Source organism: Capra hircus, unplaced genomic scaffold (assembly GCF_001704415.2).
Source record: "Capra hircus breed San Clemente unplaced genomic scaffold, ASM170441v1, whole genome shotgun sequence".
Taxonomy (NCBI): Eukaryota; Metazoa; Chordata; class Mammalia; order Artiodactyla; family Bovidae; genus Capra; species Capra hircus.
Genome location: NW_017189561.1, coordinates 25,056 through 40,351, shown reverse-complemented (window position 1 = coordinate 40,351; position 15,296 = coordinate 25,056). Strand labels below are relative to the sequence as shown.

Genomic DNA, 15,296 nt, shown 5'->3' with positions numbered 1-15,296 from the left:
GAGGAGCCCTTGGAGATCCTCTGGTCCAACTCCCCCTCCTCCTTTTACACATGGGGAAACTGGGTAGCAGAGAGGCCAAGCCATGTGCCCCAAGTTGACCAGTTCATGCCACCTCAGGCTGAAGAAGGCTCTAGGCTTGCCCATGGCAAGAGCGCAGCACCATTCATTCATTTATTGAGTGCCTTCTGGGCGTTGACAATACCAGGAATCAAACCCTACTCTCTTTCCCAGCCCCTGTTCCCAGCCATGGATAGGAAAGAGGGTAAGGCCCTGGTGGAAATGGGGAGAGGGAAGTGGGTAGGGTGGAATATACATCAGACAGAGAGAAGAGATCAGCTTTTATTGATGGAAATTCTTTTGTACACAGCGACACGCACTCTGAAAGGCCTTTTCCTCCTGATCATATTTACAGAGCACTATGGGAGCGGCAGGGGGCACAGGATGAGGCCGTCAAGCAGAAGAGATGGCAGCAATGGCCACAGCGAGGGAACGAGCAGGCTGGGTCCCAACCCCTTCTGGTCCTCTAAGCCCTAGGCACCCTGCATCTCTGTTTGTGCTCACAGAGGACAGAGGTAGGTCCTTGGGATGTCATTTGGAGACCTCTCCAGGAGTGGCAGGCTCCAGGGTGCCTGGGAAGTGGGGTGCGGGTACGGGAGGGTCCAGGTTTCAAGCTCCAAGCTCTGCTGCTCCCACATTTTAGTCAGACCAAGGGCTCCAGCCTTTATAATTCGGGGGCTGGAGTCCAGGGGAGACAGCAGCAGGGGTGGGAATTCCAAGAAGGGAGTGGACAAAGATGGGGCAGGATGCTTGCCCATCTGGTTCCTGAAGCAGGGACGGGGTCCCATGGGGGATCGCGGGGGTGGGAGCTGGTTAAGGCTTTTGCTTCTGCATAGAAAATGACCCTTGTCCTCTCAGTTACCGAGAGGAGGGACTACTGCACTCGGAGGCCGGACAGCAGAACTGATGAGCGTCTTCCTCTTCCTCTTCCTCAGTCTCCTCCTCCTCCTCCTCTTCCCTGGGGCCAGGAAGGGCAGGGTAGAGGCCACAGGCGGCGGGTGACAGAGAGAGGCAGAGGCATTAGTTTGCAGAGCAGGGGAGATACAAGAAGGGCTGGAACCAGGGAGATGGGGCTAGGATGGGAGTTGGAATGGGAAGGCCAGCGTGACCAACAGGGCCACACCCATCAGTCTCCCAGGAGCCTGTTGCTCATCCCCCTCTGGGACTGGCCCTCCCCCGCACTCAGGCTGGGCTCCAACTTAAGGTTACACCCAGAGTAAGTAAACTCCTTTTCTGATCAGACTGGTGCCCAACCTTCATTTTAATATAAATAGTAGCAACCAGCTCTGTGCTGGCACTTTGCATGTATCATCTCATTTAACCCCTGCAACAACTCTGCAACATTTTAAAGATGAAGGAATTGAAGCTCAGAGAGATTAGATAACTGCCCAAGGTCACACAGCTGGATGAGTGGTAGAGTCAAGATTTAAACTTGGAAGTTCTTGGAGCTCCAAGTCTTAGGCCCTGCCCAGCAGGTCCTTTGGATAGACTTGGTACTATCTCCAGAAATCCATCCTGCCCTTGAAGGACAAAGATTTGTATCTCCTGAAGGCTTCAGGGTTTGGAATGTGGGAGATGCTTAGAAATGGAGTGTGTGAAGTCCACAGCTTTGGAAGCAAACAGACCTGGGTTCCGAGACCAGCTCTACAAGTGCTTCTAGGCTGTGGCCCCAGGCATGTTAATGCCCCTCTTGGAGCCTTGGTTGCTTCATCTGTAAAAATGGGGCTTATGGTGTCAACCTCACAGGATTGTTGCAAGGACCGGAATACATGTCAAGTGCCTGGCAAACAAGAGCGATAAGAACATGGTGATGGTGGTGAACTGTACAGGAACTGAACCTAATTAACAAAGTGGCCCTTTGCCACACAGAAGCACCACAGTGGTGGGAGGAATCATTGCAGGAACAAGCACACATTTCTCAGGTCTTGCAGAACAGTACCAGGGACCAGTCACTGGAGCTGGACTACAGTTTCATGGGGCGGATGGACAGGCATGGGAGCTGGGGCAGGCCCAGGTGTCTTGGGAGTGAAAACGGTGACAGATCTCCTAGGGCTAGTGAATGAAACAGTCTTACCCCGCTCCCAGACCCCGTGGCTTGGAGGATGAAGGAAATATGGAATCCAGGGTGCTGGAGGATCGGGAAGACAGGGGAAGGAAAGCGGATAGGCAAAGGGAAGGCACTACTGTCCACGTGACAGACAAGGGTGCACGGGTGCCCGCATGCACGTACACACACTCACACACACACACACACACACACACACACACACACACACACACACCCTCCTCATACTCAGAGCTCCCTCTGACACATTGTTCCACAGACTCACTGAGTCAGCAAAACCACATGAGCCAGGGCTCCAGTCCTGGGCAAACAGCTCCTCCTTTCAGAGTCTCCCATTCCTCATCTATAAAAGGAGACAGAAACTCCACACTTCTCAAGGCTATCACGGGTAACAAATGATCTTCCAGTCCCCCGGCTCGCTCCCCTCCTATCCGAGCCAGGCCCCTGCTACCCTTCACCTGACACTGCGGTCATCTGATTTTCTCTCTCTACTCCCCTGGACCACTTTAGGCTTCCTATATCCCACCTTTGAGTGTGAATCTCCTGCTCAGACACCCATCTCGGTTCCCCTTTGCTTCCTGCACTAAGTTCAGATTCCTCAACCTGACATTCAAAGCTCCCCCACCCTATGGCCTCACCTGTCAGGTGGAAGAAGCATAGGCTTTAGAATTAGACAGACCTGGGTTTAAGTATCAGCCCCACCATCTACTATCTAGGTAACCTTGAGTCCATTTCTTCACCTCTCTAGGACTTACTTTCCTTATCTGCAAAATGAGAAAACACCTATTCTGTAGGTTATGGTGGGAGCAAGTGAATTCAAGTATGTAAAGCACCTGCCACAGGGTAGGTTTGGTGCCTCACACATGGTAACTATTATTGTGACTGTCAGCATCAGTGGCATCAATGTTACCCTGCTCACTCCAGCCCAGCCTTCATGAAACTAGCTTGTCCGTTACTCTGTCAACATGAACCAGCCGTTTCATGCCTCTATGCTTTTGCTGACTCTGTTTCTTTCTCCTGCACAGAGCTTTGCCCTTTGAAATCCTATCTAAACTTCACAACCCCGCTCAATTGCTGCTTCTTGCAAGAAGTCCTCCCTGACTTCCAACCAGAAATATTCTTTGCTTCTTCCTAGCTCCAGCATCCATGCTCTCCATGTTGTTGCTTTGAACTTTTCCACGGCATTTCTTTCACCAATCCCCTCAATGCCCTTGTATTCCCCCTACCACCACTATCTCTGCTTTCCTTCCCTGTGGGAAAGAGAGGACACTTATACTATTTAAGGCCAGTCTCTCCACCCAGGCTCTGGAGCCCACCCCTGCTACCTCCTCCATAACAATCATCCCCTCTCCCTCCAGTATTTCAACCTCTCCCTCTCTGTTGCCTCCTTCCTACCAACATTTATAGAAGCTCAAGTCTCTCCCATCTGGGAATAAAAACCCTCTATCTGCCCCCACATCTCCCTCAAGCAATCACTGTCCCTCTCTCCTCTTCACAGCTAAGCTTCTTGAGAAATTCGTCTACACTGGCCATCTCCACTTCAGTACCTCCCACGGGTTCTTCAACCCACTGCAATCTGCCTCATGTGCCCACCAAGCCACAGAAACTCTTCTTAGTAAGGTCGCCCAGGACCTCCCACTGGTTAAAGCCAATAGACTTTCTCCCACCCTCATCTTCTCCCAGCTATAACATTTGCCACTCTCAACAAGCCCCTCCTGTGTGCAGACGGCTCTTCCCTTCCTCTGCTTCCATGAGCCCACTCCCTGCTGGTTTTCCTCCTACTTCTCAGGACCACCCCCAGCTCCTCTTCCTCTCCCCATTCCTTATATGTTGGTACCTCTTCTCCAGTTCTGCTCTGGTCCTCTTCTCTTTCACTCCACACTCACTGTCCAGGGATCTCATTCCATTCCATAATTTCAGGTATGGCTGAGGACGCCCACATCTCTCTCTCTCTAGCACTGACCTCTCTCCTGGGTCCCACCAAGCCTAATGCTTGCTGGAATCTCCACCAAGATGGCCCTTAGGGCCTTCAGCATCTTACCACTGCAAACCCATCCTCCTGCATTTCCCACCTTCATGAAGGGGCGCCACCACCCAGTGGCCCAAGCCTAGATTCTTCCTGCTCCTTTAGCAAGTGAAGTGAAAGTCACTCAATTGTGTCCATCTCTTTGCGACTCCACCGACTATACAGTCCATGGAATTCTCTAGGCCAGAATACTGGAGTGGGTAGCCTTTCCCTTCTCCAGGGGATCTTCCCAACCCAGGGATCGAACCCAGGTCTCCCGCATTGCAGGCAGATTCTTTACCAGCTGAGCCACAAGGCAAGCCCAAGAATACTGGAGTGGGTAGCCTATCCCTTCTCCAGGGAATCATTCTAACCCAGGAATCAAACCAGGGTCTCCTGCATTGCAGGCAGATTCTTTACCAACTGAGCTGTCAGGGAAGCCCTTCAGCAAGTCAGCCACCAAGTTCTGCTGATTCTACCCTCCTGCTGCTGCTGCTGCTGCTAAGTCGCATCAGTCGTGTCCGACTCTGTGCGACCCCATAGACGGCAGCCCAACAGGCTCCTCTGTCCCTGGGATTCTCCAGGCAAGAATACTGGAGTGGGTTGCCATTTCCTTCTCCAATGCATGAAAATGAAAAGTGAAAGTGAAGTCGCTCAGTCATGTCCAACTCTTAGCGACCCCATGGACTGTAGCCTACCAGGCTCCTCTGTCCATGGGGTTCTCCAGGCAAGAGTACTGGAGTGGGTTGCCATTGCCTTCTCCGTCTACCGCCCTAAATAGCTCTAAAAGACTACACATGATCTGGCTCTTGCTAACTCATCATCGACTCCTCTTGCCCCTCACTCACTCTTTCTCCAATCATACTGGTCTCCCTGCCATCCCTCAAACATAACAAGCCCACTCCTGCCTCAGGGCCTTTGCACTCACTCAAACATCATTCCCCGGGTAGGTGTGGCACCAGACACAAGCTATTAATATATATTTAGTTGCTTATTTATTATCCGTCTCATCCACTGTAAGATCCATCAGGGCAGGCATCTATTTTGTTTACTGCTATATCTCTAATGCCCAACACACTGTCTAGCACTCAATAAATATTTTTTAAATGGATGAATCCACTGCCAGACCTGAACTCCAACCTTGGTCATCTCTGCCCCCACTATCTGCTCAGCCTCTGACTCCAGTTCTCTCTTCCTCCCAATCATCTCTCAAATCCACTTCCTCTGCTCCCTCCCCACGGCCACTACCTTAGCTCGTTGTGCTTGTGTTGTGCTTAGTTGCTCAGTCTTGTTCGACTCTGTGACTCCGCAGACTGTAGCCCACCAGGCTCCTCTGTCCATGGGGATTCTCCAGGCAAGAATATTGGAGTGGGTCGCCATTTCCTCCTCCAGGGGATCTTCCCAACCCAGGGATCAAACCCAGGTCTCCCACATTGCAGGCAGATTCTTTACCCTCTGAGCCACAAGGCAAGCAAGCCCAAGAATACTGGAGTGGGTATAGCCTATCCCTTCTCCAGGGGAACTTTCCGACCTAGGAATTGAACCAGGGTCTCGTGCATTGCAGGCAGTTTCTTCACCAGCTGAGCTACCCGGGAAGCCCTACCTTAGCTTACCTCTCTTGGATTATTGGAACAGACTCCACCCTCGTTTCCCTTCTTTCTAAAATGCTAACTTGATCATGTTTCTTTCCCTCTTCAAGAGCTGCTCTCGTATCTCTCCAGCTGCCTACCATGACAAAGGAGCCTGGACTCTGCAAACGGCTGTCTAAGGTGTATCTAATCCCTGCCTCAGTGTACAGCCTTACTGTTTCTCACCTCCAGGCCTCAGCACTCACTATCAGAGCATCTTCTCCCACCTCCATCACTCAAAATCTTTACAGACCTTGGATGATTGGCTCAAACACTACTTTCTTCAGGAAAATAAATATGTGACTCACAAACCAGAAGTAATTCCTCTCCAATATGCATAGAGAAATAAGTGCCTCCAGTGTCACTCAGGATCTCCAAGAACCAGGACGGTAGTTGGCAGTTACATCTGAGACCATGGACTTTGGGTGCTGGGCGAGCATTAACAAAGGTTCCCTTTGCCTCCTGCACTATTACCCTGGATTCACATCCCTGGGCCCCTCTGCTAACACTGACTCACCCTTGCCTTCTCCCTTTCTCTCACCTGCTGTTGGATCTATCTCATTAATAACTCTCAAAGGATTTAGATTCCATAAGGTGAAATTAAAATGCTTCTTGGTGAACAGTGTCCACTGGAGTAAAGCAACAGAGTAGCACTGCTCCAAGTCATTTCTTCAATGCCAACACCCCAGGTTAGGCCTTCCAGCTGGCCTCCATGCATATGATCCATTTTTCATACTGACTGCTAATGTGATGTTTCTAAAACACAAATTTTACCTAATTTTTCTATCTTGTATCCATTCACATGACACTTCATCACTAGCAACACTGGTTCTTAACTTTTCCTGGAGGAACACAAAACTCTATATGCATTTAATGAAAGCCAGGAATCATCTCCCCAACAGCAAATGCACACAACCAGACAAACACAACATTTTGCATTCAATTTCAGGAGGTTCCCAGGCCACCTGAAGCCATTTGGGACCCGTGCAACCCAGGCTCTAAACAAACCTCTGGCTCTACCCAACAACATCCAGGTTCTTGTGCGTATGCTATTCCTTCTGCCTGGAATATTCTGGCACACTTCACCCTTTCCCCTGGCTGCCTCTGAGTCATCCTCTAAGACTCAGCTCTCAGGCTGAGATGACCTGCACCAGCCCTAGGTAGGGCTAGATCTCTCACTGCTGCGGAAGCCACTCCACAGCACCTCCCACGCTGTGCTCTCCTTTGTCATAGCCCTCTTCAGTCTCCCCAACTGACTGGGAATTTGTGGAAGGCAAGAACCATTACCCAGCATAGGCCCTGGCCACAGCAGAACTCCCTAAGTGTCTACTGAAATGAACATTAATAATAGCTACCCTTTTTCTTGAGCACTCATTATGTGCCAGGCACTCAACAAGGTGAATTCTACTTATGATCTCTTCTCTTTACGACCCCATGGACTATACAGTCCATGGAATTCTCCAGGGCAGAATACTGGAGTGGGTAGCCTTTTCCTTCTCCAGGGGATCTTCCCAACCCAGGGATGGAACTCTGGTCTCCCAAATTGCAGGGGGATTCTTTACCGGCTGAGCCACAAGGGAAGCCCATGATCTCTTCTACTCCTCAATAAATAAACCCCATGAATCTGGTGGTTCTTTTTGACAGATAAGGAACTAGGCTCAGAGATGTAAAGTCGGTTCATTAAAGTCACCCAGTTAGTGGGTGCCAGAGGTGGAACTGAAATTTGAGACCATTGCAAGTATTGGCCCACCATGCTTCCCTGCCCGTACTGTGAGACGGCATCAGTAGTGGAATAGGACCATGAATTAGGGCCAGAATGCTCTGCCTGGGCTCCATTCCCCAGGGCCATCTACATTTATTTTCCCCCCTGTGTCACCTTCATGCCAAGAATAGAGACCTGGCTCTCTCTCTCTTCTTTTTCCTTCTTCCTCTTCTTCTTCCTTTTTTTTTTTTTTTTTTGGACATGCCACACAGCTTGCAGGATCTTAGTTCTTTGACCAGGGACTGAACCCAAGCTCTAGCAGTGAAAACACCAAGTCCTGATCACTGGACTGCTGGCAAATTCCCTGGTCTCACTTTTTATAGTGCAACCCCTGGTCCCTTCCCATGTACTACATTCAGCCTCCTCATCTCAAAACCCCACTATGGTCAGGTCCATCCTTTGCCCAGAACCATCCCCAGACATGTACAGCTTTTAAATCCAATCCAATCCAAGGCTATACACTGTCTATGAGGAAAACAAGACATGGGTAGCCCCTGCTCTTCATGAGTTGATAGTCATCCAGGAGTTTTACATGTACCATCTCCAATCCTAAAATCAGCCCTGAGAGGTAAATAGGCATTATCCTCATTGCACAGATGAGGAAACAGAAGCTTAGAGGCTTGCCAAGAGTCAAGCTGGTAAGTAGCAGAATTTGGACTTGAATAAAGGTACTGACCCAACTATATTCCCCCATTAGGTCATCCTACTTAGAAAAGGCAAAAAGTAGGCAACCATTTCTGGCAGGATTGGGGGATAAAGGAAAGCTATTACTCCTTCAAGACTTGGTACACATCCACTCCTGTAGGGGACAGGTGAGGTGAGGTACCCCTCCTCTGGCAGCACTCTGAACCTATCATTGTCTATGGGTCTCTCTCCCTTCTAGACTTGAGCTCTCTGACTGTAGGATCAGACACAACTCATCCCCATGTCTCACCAAGGTTCAGCACAAGGCCTGTCTGAGAGCATGCAGGACAAATGCTTGCTGAATGAATGAGGTGGCATTTGAGCAAGTTATTACAAGGAAAAATAACATCTGAACAGGTGGATACAGGGGAAAGGCATGGAGGAGGAAGGAAACAAGTTAGTAAAGGCAAGGAATTGGGACCAAGAAAAAGGCCAGTAATTTAAAAATTGTGACAGGGTATGCATAACATTTTTTCATTGTTTCAAGAGGGTTTTCTTTTCCTTACAAAAATGGATCATACTATAAGCTCTGTTCTGCAATTTGCTTTTTCATAGAATAATCAGTCTTGGAGGTCTTTTCAGGTGAGTATATAGAGATACATCTTTTTCTTTTGATCTGCTACAGAGTATGGGTGGATCATGAAAGAAATCCTACTGATGGACAGGTAGGTTATTTTAATTGTTTGCTATTATAAGCAATGCTGCAATGAACATCTTTGCATATATCTGAAAGTAGTTTTGAAGGATTTCTAAAAGGTGAATTGCTGGGCAAAGAATGCACATTTTGTTTAAAATGTAGATAAAAGTTATTTCCGTAGCTTTAACATTTTTATAGACCAGCTAAAAATAAAGATTATTCCTACTCACATAATCCTGTCTTCATATAAGAAGCATACATCAAGCAACCTTTTCATTACGAGTTGGCTGCGAATGCTATCCTACAAAAGGGCATGTGATAAAGAGCTGCACAGTGTGGCTTATGTTTGCAGCTGGGGTTGGGGTATTTAGAAAAGGCCTCTAGCTGGCCACGTTGGGGTCTATCTAATAGTGAAACTCTAGAGAAATCTAGCTCTGAAACATAGTTCTCAGCTTGGAAGTATATGTAAATTTAAATTGGGGGGGGAACCTAATAAATTGGTCCCACAAGAAAATGGAACCAATTTGTACTCTAATCAAAGAATACACAATTTTGTTTCTTCACAACTGTTTTAATCTTCTAAATTTTGGTACTTGAAAGTTAGTACTTTGTTGTTGTTTTAGTTACATTTTTTAGTTACTTGTAAGCTTCAATATCCTTTCTCATTCATTAGCTGCCTACTTCTCTGAACTGTCAAATCATGTTATTTCTCCACTTTAAATGAGTTGTGCACCTTTTTCTTATTGATTTCCAGGAGGTTATATAGATACAGTGTTACTAACCTTTGCCTAATATCTATGTAGCAAATACTTTCCTCTACCCTGTTATTTCTGTTTTAACTTTGTGTATAGTATCTTTTCCACACAGAAGTTCTTAACTTTAATTGTAGCTGAAACTATTGCTCTTAACTTTATGGCTCCTGAGTTTTTAAGTCCTGCTCAGGAAGACTTCTCCGCTCTATTATAAAAATATTCTGGATTTTGCTCTGGTACTTTTACAGCTTTATTTTTTGCATTTGTTTTTTTGCAAGGTAGGGATTTATCTTAAATTTTTCTCTTCTATTTTTTTGGCCGTGCTGTGGGCGTACAGGATTTTAGTTTCCAGACAAGGGATTGAACCCATGCCCGCTGCACAGGAAGTGCAGTCTTAACTACTGGACCACCAGGGAAGTTCCTTAAATTTTTTCCAAATGGTAGGATTTTTTTCCAAATCCTATCCCATTCACTGACTTCCCACTGATTTAAAATGTATTCTTTGTCATAAATTGAATTCTCATATGAATATGTGAGTTTGCTTCTAAATTATCTATTTTGTTCAATTTATGGATTCCTCTATTTATGATATATTTTTAATTTCTGTAGATTTATGGTAAGTTTGTAATCTAATAGGGCAAGTCTCTCCTCATTGTTCTTCTCTTTCAAATTTTTCTTAGTGATTCATGGGCATTTACTCTTCCAAATGAACTTTAAAATCCAACTGCCTGATCCCCAAAGAAAATACCACTAAAATTTTAATGAGAAATACACTGAACCTTTTGACCAAATTGGGGGTGTGTGTGTCATTTTAAACCATATTAAATTCTTCCCATCCAAGAATAGGATATGACTCTCAATTTATTCAAGCCTTACAGCCTTTGATGAAATTTTATAGTTTTCTACAAAGAAGTATTTTAAATTTCTTATAAATTTGTGGGTATTTTTTTTTCTTTGCTATTATGAATGGAATCTTCTTCTATTATGTCTTCTAATTAGTTATTGATGGTATTCAGAGAAGCTAATGGTTTGGGTGTATATTTATCTTGTATCTACCCACCTCACTGAATTTTCTTATTAGTTCTAATAATTTCTCCTTTTATTCTCTTTGATTATCTAAGTAGACAACCATATCATCTTCCAATAATGCTAATTCTCTTTCTGATATTTATATCACTTCTATTTTTTAATCCCAATGATTAAAACTTCCAGAAAAATACTGGTTAGTGACAGTGATAGGAGTCATCCTTATTTTGTTCTTGAATTGAATGGAAATTTATCTAGCACTTCATTGTTACATTTGATGATTGATTTTGGTCTCTGATAAAAATTCTTACCAAGTGAAGGTTTTCACTCATTCTTAGCTTACTGTACTAGTTATCTATTGTTATTTGACAAATTGTCCTAATGCAGCAAGAGATAACTAAGGCACTAAGGGTTTTTAAGTCAAGAATGGATGTGTAATTTTGTCAGATTATTTTTTCAGCATTTATGTAGACAGAGTAAAAAGAAAAGATTGTATAACTATTAGTATAATCAATTATAATAACAGCTTTCCTAATGTTGAACAACCCCTGCACTCCTGGGACAGACCTTCACCTGTCATGATACAGCCTTCTTTTAATACACTGATGGGTTCAATTGGAGAATCTGTAATTTAAAATATGTGTTTCTCTATTAATATGTGAGGTTAGGCTATATAGTTTTCTTTTTTTTTTTAATGTGCCCAGTGATACTAGAATGAAATAGGAAGCTGTCCATCTTTTCCTATTAGCTGATCATCAAGATTGGATAGCACCTCCATCATACCTGAACTACCATGTCTGAGGAGAAAACTTTGACCATCTTTTAAACTTCTTCTATACAGTTCTATTCTATTCAGGTTTTCTGCCACTCTTTTAGTGATTTTGGCAATTTATATTTTCCTAGAAAACCACTCGTTTCATCTGGATTTTCACATTTTTTGGTATAAAATTGCACAAAGCACTTTCTCATGACTTTTCAATATTTCCTGAATCTGCGGTTACATTCCCTTCATCGCACTTCATGTTTCCTTGCCTTTCTCTCAATCATATCTGCCAGAGCACGGTCTGTCTAGTTTACTGGTCTTTTCGAAAAACATCTCTTAGTTTATCAAACCTTTTGTTTTCTATTTCATTAATTTCGGTCTTTTTAAAGATATTTATCTGCTTACTTTGGCTGCACTGGGTCACCGTTGCTGTGCCAAGGCTTTCTCTAGTTGCAGCAAGTGGAGGCTACTCTCTAGTTGTGGCGCGTGGGCTTCTCTTTTTGCAGAGCATAGACTCTAGGACATTCAGGCTGCAGTAATTGCTACACACAGGCTTAGATGCCCCACTGCATGTGGGATCTTCCTGGAGCAGGGATGATTCTTAACCACTGGACCATGCGGGAAGCCCAATTTCTGGTTTTATCTAGAGTAATTACGTAATTCTACTTTCTTTTGGTTGTCTAGAGTCTTGATTGGAATAGCTAGTTCATTTAAGCTGTCTTGTCCTCTAATAAAAGCACTTAAGACTACAAGCTTTCTTCTGGGAACCCCCTTGGTCATGTCCCATAGGTTTTGTTCTATAATATTCTCAATTGACATCTACTCGAAACAGTCCATAAATTCCATTCTTGTTTCCTCTTTAACACAAGTATTTTCAAACTTTCAAATGGGCCTAGCCTTTTTTTGCCATTGCTATTAAGATTTCATTTTATACATTATAATCAGAAAATGTAAAATGTATTTATTTCAAATTATCTTGGAAATAATCTCCTTCTACAAAAGTGTAGGCAGATGGTTTCCTCTGCCTAAACACCCTAACCTATCCTATCCAACTGGCAGACTCTTACTCATCCTACAAAACAGCTCAAATATTACATATTCTAGGACCAACCACTCCCACTTTGGGGGGAAAGTATCTAGAGAAGGATTTTTAAGGAAGGACAAGGTACAAACAGGCTGTGAATGTCCTCTTTGGTCTCCTGGCCTGGTCCCCCAGTCGCTCTCCTCACCCGCTCAGACACCCATTCCACAATCACTCCAGGGGCTGGAGGAAGATGGGGAGGGGCTGGCAATGATATTCATATTTGTCTGGAGGGGTGAGGGGTTGGGGGAGGGGTGGGTCTAGCTCTTACCTGCTCTCTGCCAGCCTGCCTGAGGGGGTAAGCTTCATGGAGTCAAGGACCTGAGTAGGACAGCAATACTGGTGTAGAGTATGAGACGCTGTGGACCTGAGAGACAGCGAGAGACAGAGAGAGAAAGAGATACAGAGAGAGAGACAGGGAGGGAGGGGAGAGGCAGGGTGGGGAATGGGGACAAGGAGGTGAAAGCGAGTGGGGTATGGGAAAGGGGAAGACTGGGAGGAATGGGTGGTGGAGGAGGAGGGGTGGGAGGCAGGGAGGGAGGGAGGGAAGGAAGGAAGGAAGGAAGAAAAAAAGAAAAAACCACAAAGTCAAGAAAGAGAGGACGGCACTCGAACCACAAACAGAACACAACGACAACAGGGGGCAGCAGAGACGAAAGAGCTGGGCTGGGCCTCCTGTGTTCCAGGTGACTCCGTGGGGACCTCAGCCACGGAGACACTGGGACACCACAGTAGGGAAGGGGGAGGGGGCCCTCCTCGCACCAGATGCCACACGGGGATGGAAGAGGGAGGGGGACGGGTGGGTGAAAGAGAAAGGGAAAAGGTGTGTGGGGAGGGGGTTGTTCCCCCTTATGGAAGAGCCCTCACAAGAAGGGAGGGAAGGATGGGGAGAAAAGAGGCTCTGGGTCCAAAGAGGGTGAAGAACCCAGGCTGGGGCAGGGCGGGGGAGGGTGTGGGAGACACTGGAGGAGGAGAGGAAAAGAGACAGAGAGAAACTGAAAGAGACAAGAAAAGGGTGAGACAGAAAAGGAGAGACAGAGGAGGAAGACAGTGAAAGGGCAAGACAAAAGACACAGAAAGAAGACGGGGCAGAGGCAGAGTGCCAGAGCAAAGGACAGGAGAGGTGAGGGCGGAGGAGAGCTGACAAGGTCTCAGTGGTCCTGGTGACAGGATAGGACTGAGCGGGAGGATGGGGCCCAGCGAGCCAGGGGATAGGGGGTTCTTTGCTTCCAAGGCCAGTGCTGCACCCCCAGCCTGGGGCAAGGCCCAAGCCCCACCCCCAGCGCTGTCCCCTACCCCTAGAGCGGGGTCCAAAGGCCCCTCTGCCTCCTGCTTCCCAAGATGAAAAGTCCAGTGAATGGGAAGGAGGAGGAGAGACAGCAGGGTAGTGAGGCCAAGGGCCCAGTCCCTGGCCTCCCCAGTGCAGGGCAGATGCTGGGAGTGAGTCCCCAGTCAGCCAGCCCCTGTCCCCCACGAGCCCCTGAAGGCTGGTTTTGGTCAGGGCCTGGCCATTCAAGAGCCCAAGTAAAGGCCAGGAGATGCAGCTGCAGGCCAGGCCAGCTGCCCACTATCTTGCTTGCTGCAAATTAGAGGATGCCTAAATCTTAGAACCTTACAGAGAATCCTGGAATCTGATACTCTTATCAGAGACTCTGGAATAATCAGCAGCAGCAGAATGACTGTTTCTCCAGGAGCATTTAGGTGCCAGTTACCGGCCCAAGTCCTTGACTCATTAAACCTGAGACTCAGAGACCCACAGGCTGCTGGAATGTTGGTATTAGAGTCTCAGCTGCTATAGACAGCCCCACAGCGTCAGGCTAGGTGCCCGGGCAGCCACCAATCACACCCCTCCTGGGTCACAGACTGTGCTGCTCAGGGCTCCAGGGTCCTCACAGAGCTGGGCACCCAAATGTCCCTGGGCTCACCCACTCGAGCTGCCTCCCTCCCCCAAGCCAAAGGCCTCCAAGAGTCCAAGAGGGGAGCCAGGAACCAGGAAGCCAGGAGGCTGCTGAATCAGCAGCCCAGGGACCAGGTCGAGGCCTGGGCAGGAAGGGAGGGGGTCAGGCTGCAGGGCTGAGGCTGGGGGCCAGGTTCCTACCTGCTACTCCTCCCGGGGGGCTCCATGGGTCTGGACCTGTCCCGAGGGCAGGCCCCCTGGCCAGGGCGGTGCCTCCACTGTGTCACCACCCCCTCCTCCCCAGCCCTTCCCTAGAAGGAGGAACCAAGGAGGCGGGGCCAGGCCGGCTGGGCTTGGGGCCAGACTGCAACTGGAAACTTTGCTCCTTCCCCTGCTCCCCCAGGAGGGCTGGGAACTCCTAGTAAGAGGAAGCAGCTTTGAGAGCTTGAAGAGACTCCCCTGGGCCAAACCTCAGGCTGGTCTCACTACGTGCACCTCTGTTGGAACCTCCCCAAGTACCCTGTCAAGTATATGTTATTAGCCGTATTTTCCTGAAGAGTAAAATGAGACACAGAAACATCTAAGTAACTCGGCACAGGTCATAGAGCTAGTAAGTAGCGGAACCCCAAGGTCAGGATCTGTTTTCGCCATTCCCAAATCAGGACTCCATCCCCTTGGCCATATGGTTGCCCTGTAAATACAGAAACCTTTCCATAGAAGCTTTTCACAAACATTCTCATCTTCCACAGATTTAAAGAGACTCTGTGTGGTGGTTATGCTAGGATGTTCCAGATCAAGTAAAATTCAAATCACCCATTTTGGGAAATCAAGATGAGGCCCTAGCCAATATTCTTGACCATTGCAATAAGCTCTCACTGTCTTCTGCATTGTTTTCTGGACTGGCTAAGAGAAATGCTCCCTGAACAGAAAAGCAAAAAT

At 47.2% G+C, this 15,296-nt stretch overlaps 1 protein-coding gene across 2 annotated transcripts in view; it reads right to left on the bottom strand.

Annotated features, from left to right (window-relative positions):
• The window catches only part of LOC106503831 (IQ motif and SEC7 domain-containing protein 2), a gene marked incomplete at its 3' end in the record, with an annotated part of 41,272 nt that extends 26,312 nt beyond the window's left edge, over positions 1–14,960 (bottom strand). The window contains 2 exon segments of one of the 2 annotated variants that reach the window (XM_018044470.1): positions 12,732–12,827; positions 14,559–14,960. In XM_018044470.1, coding sequence (XP_017899959.1) covers positions 12,732–12,827; positions 14,559–14,584 — 122 coding nt within the window. 2 annotated transcript variants of the gene reach the window in all.
• Positions 14,961–15,296: the final 336 nt, after the last annotated feature.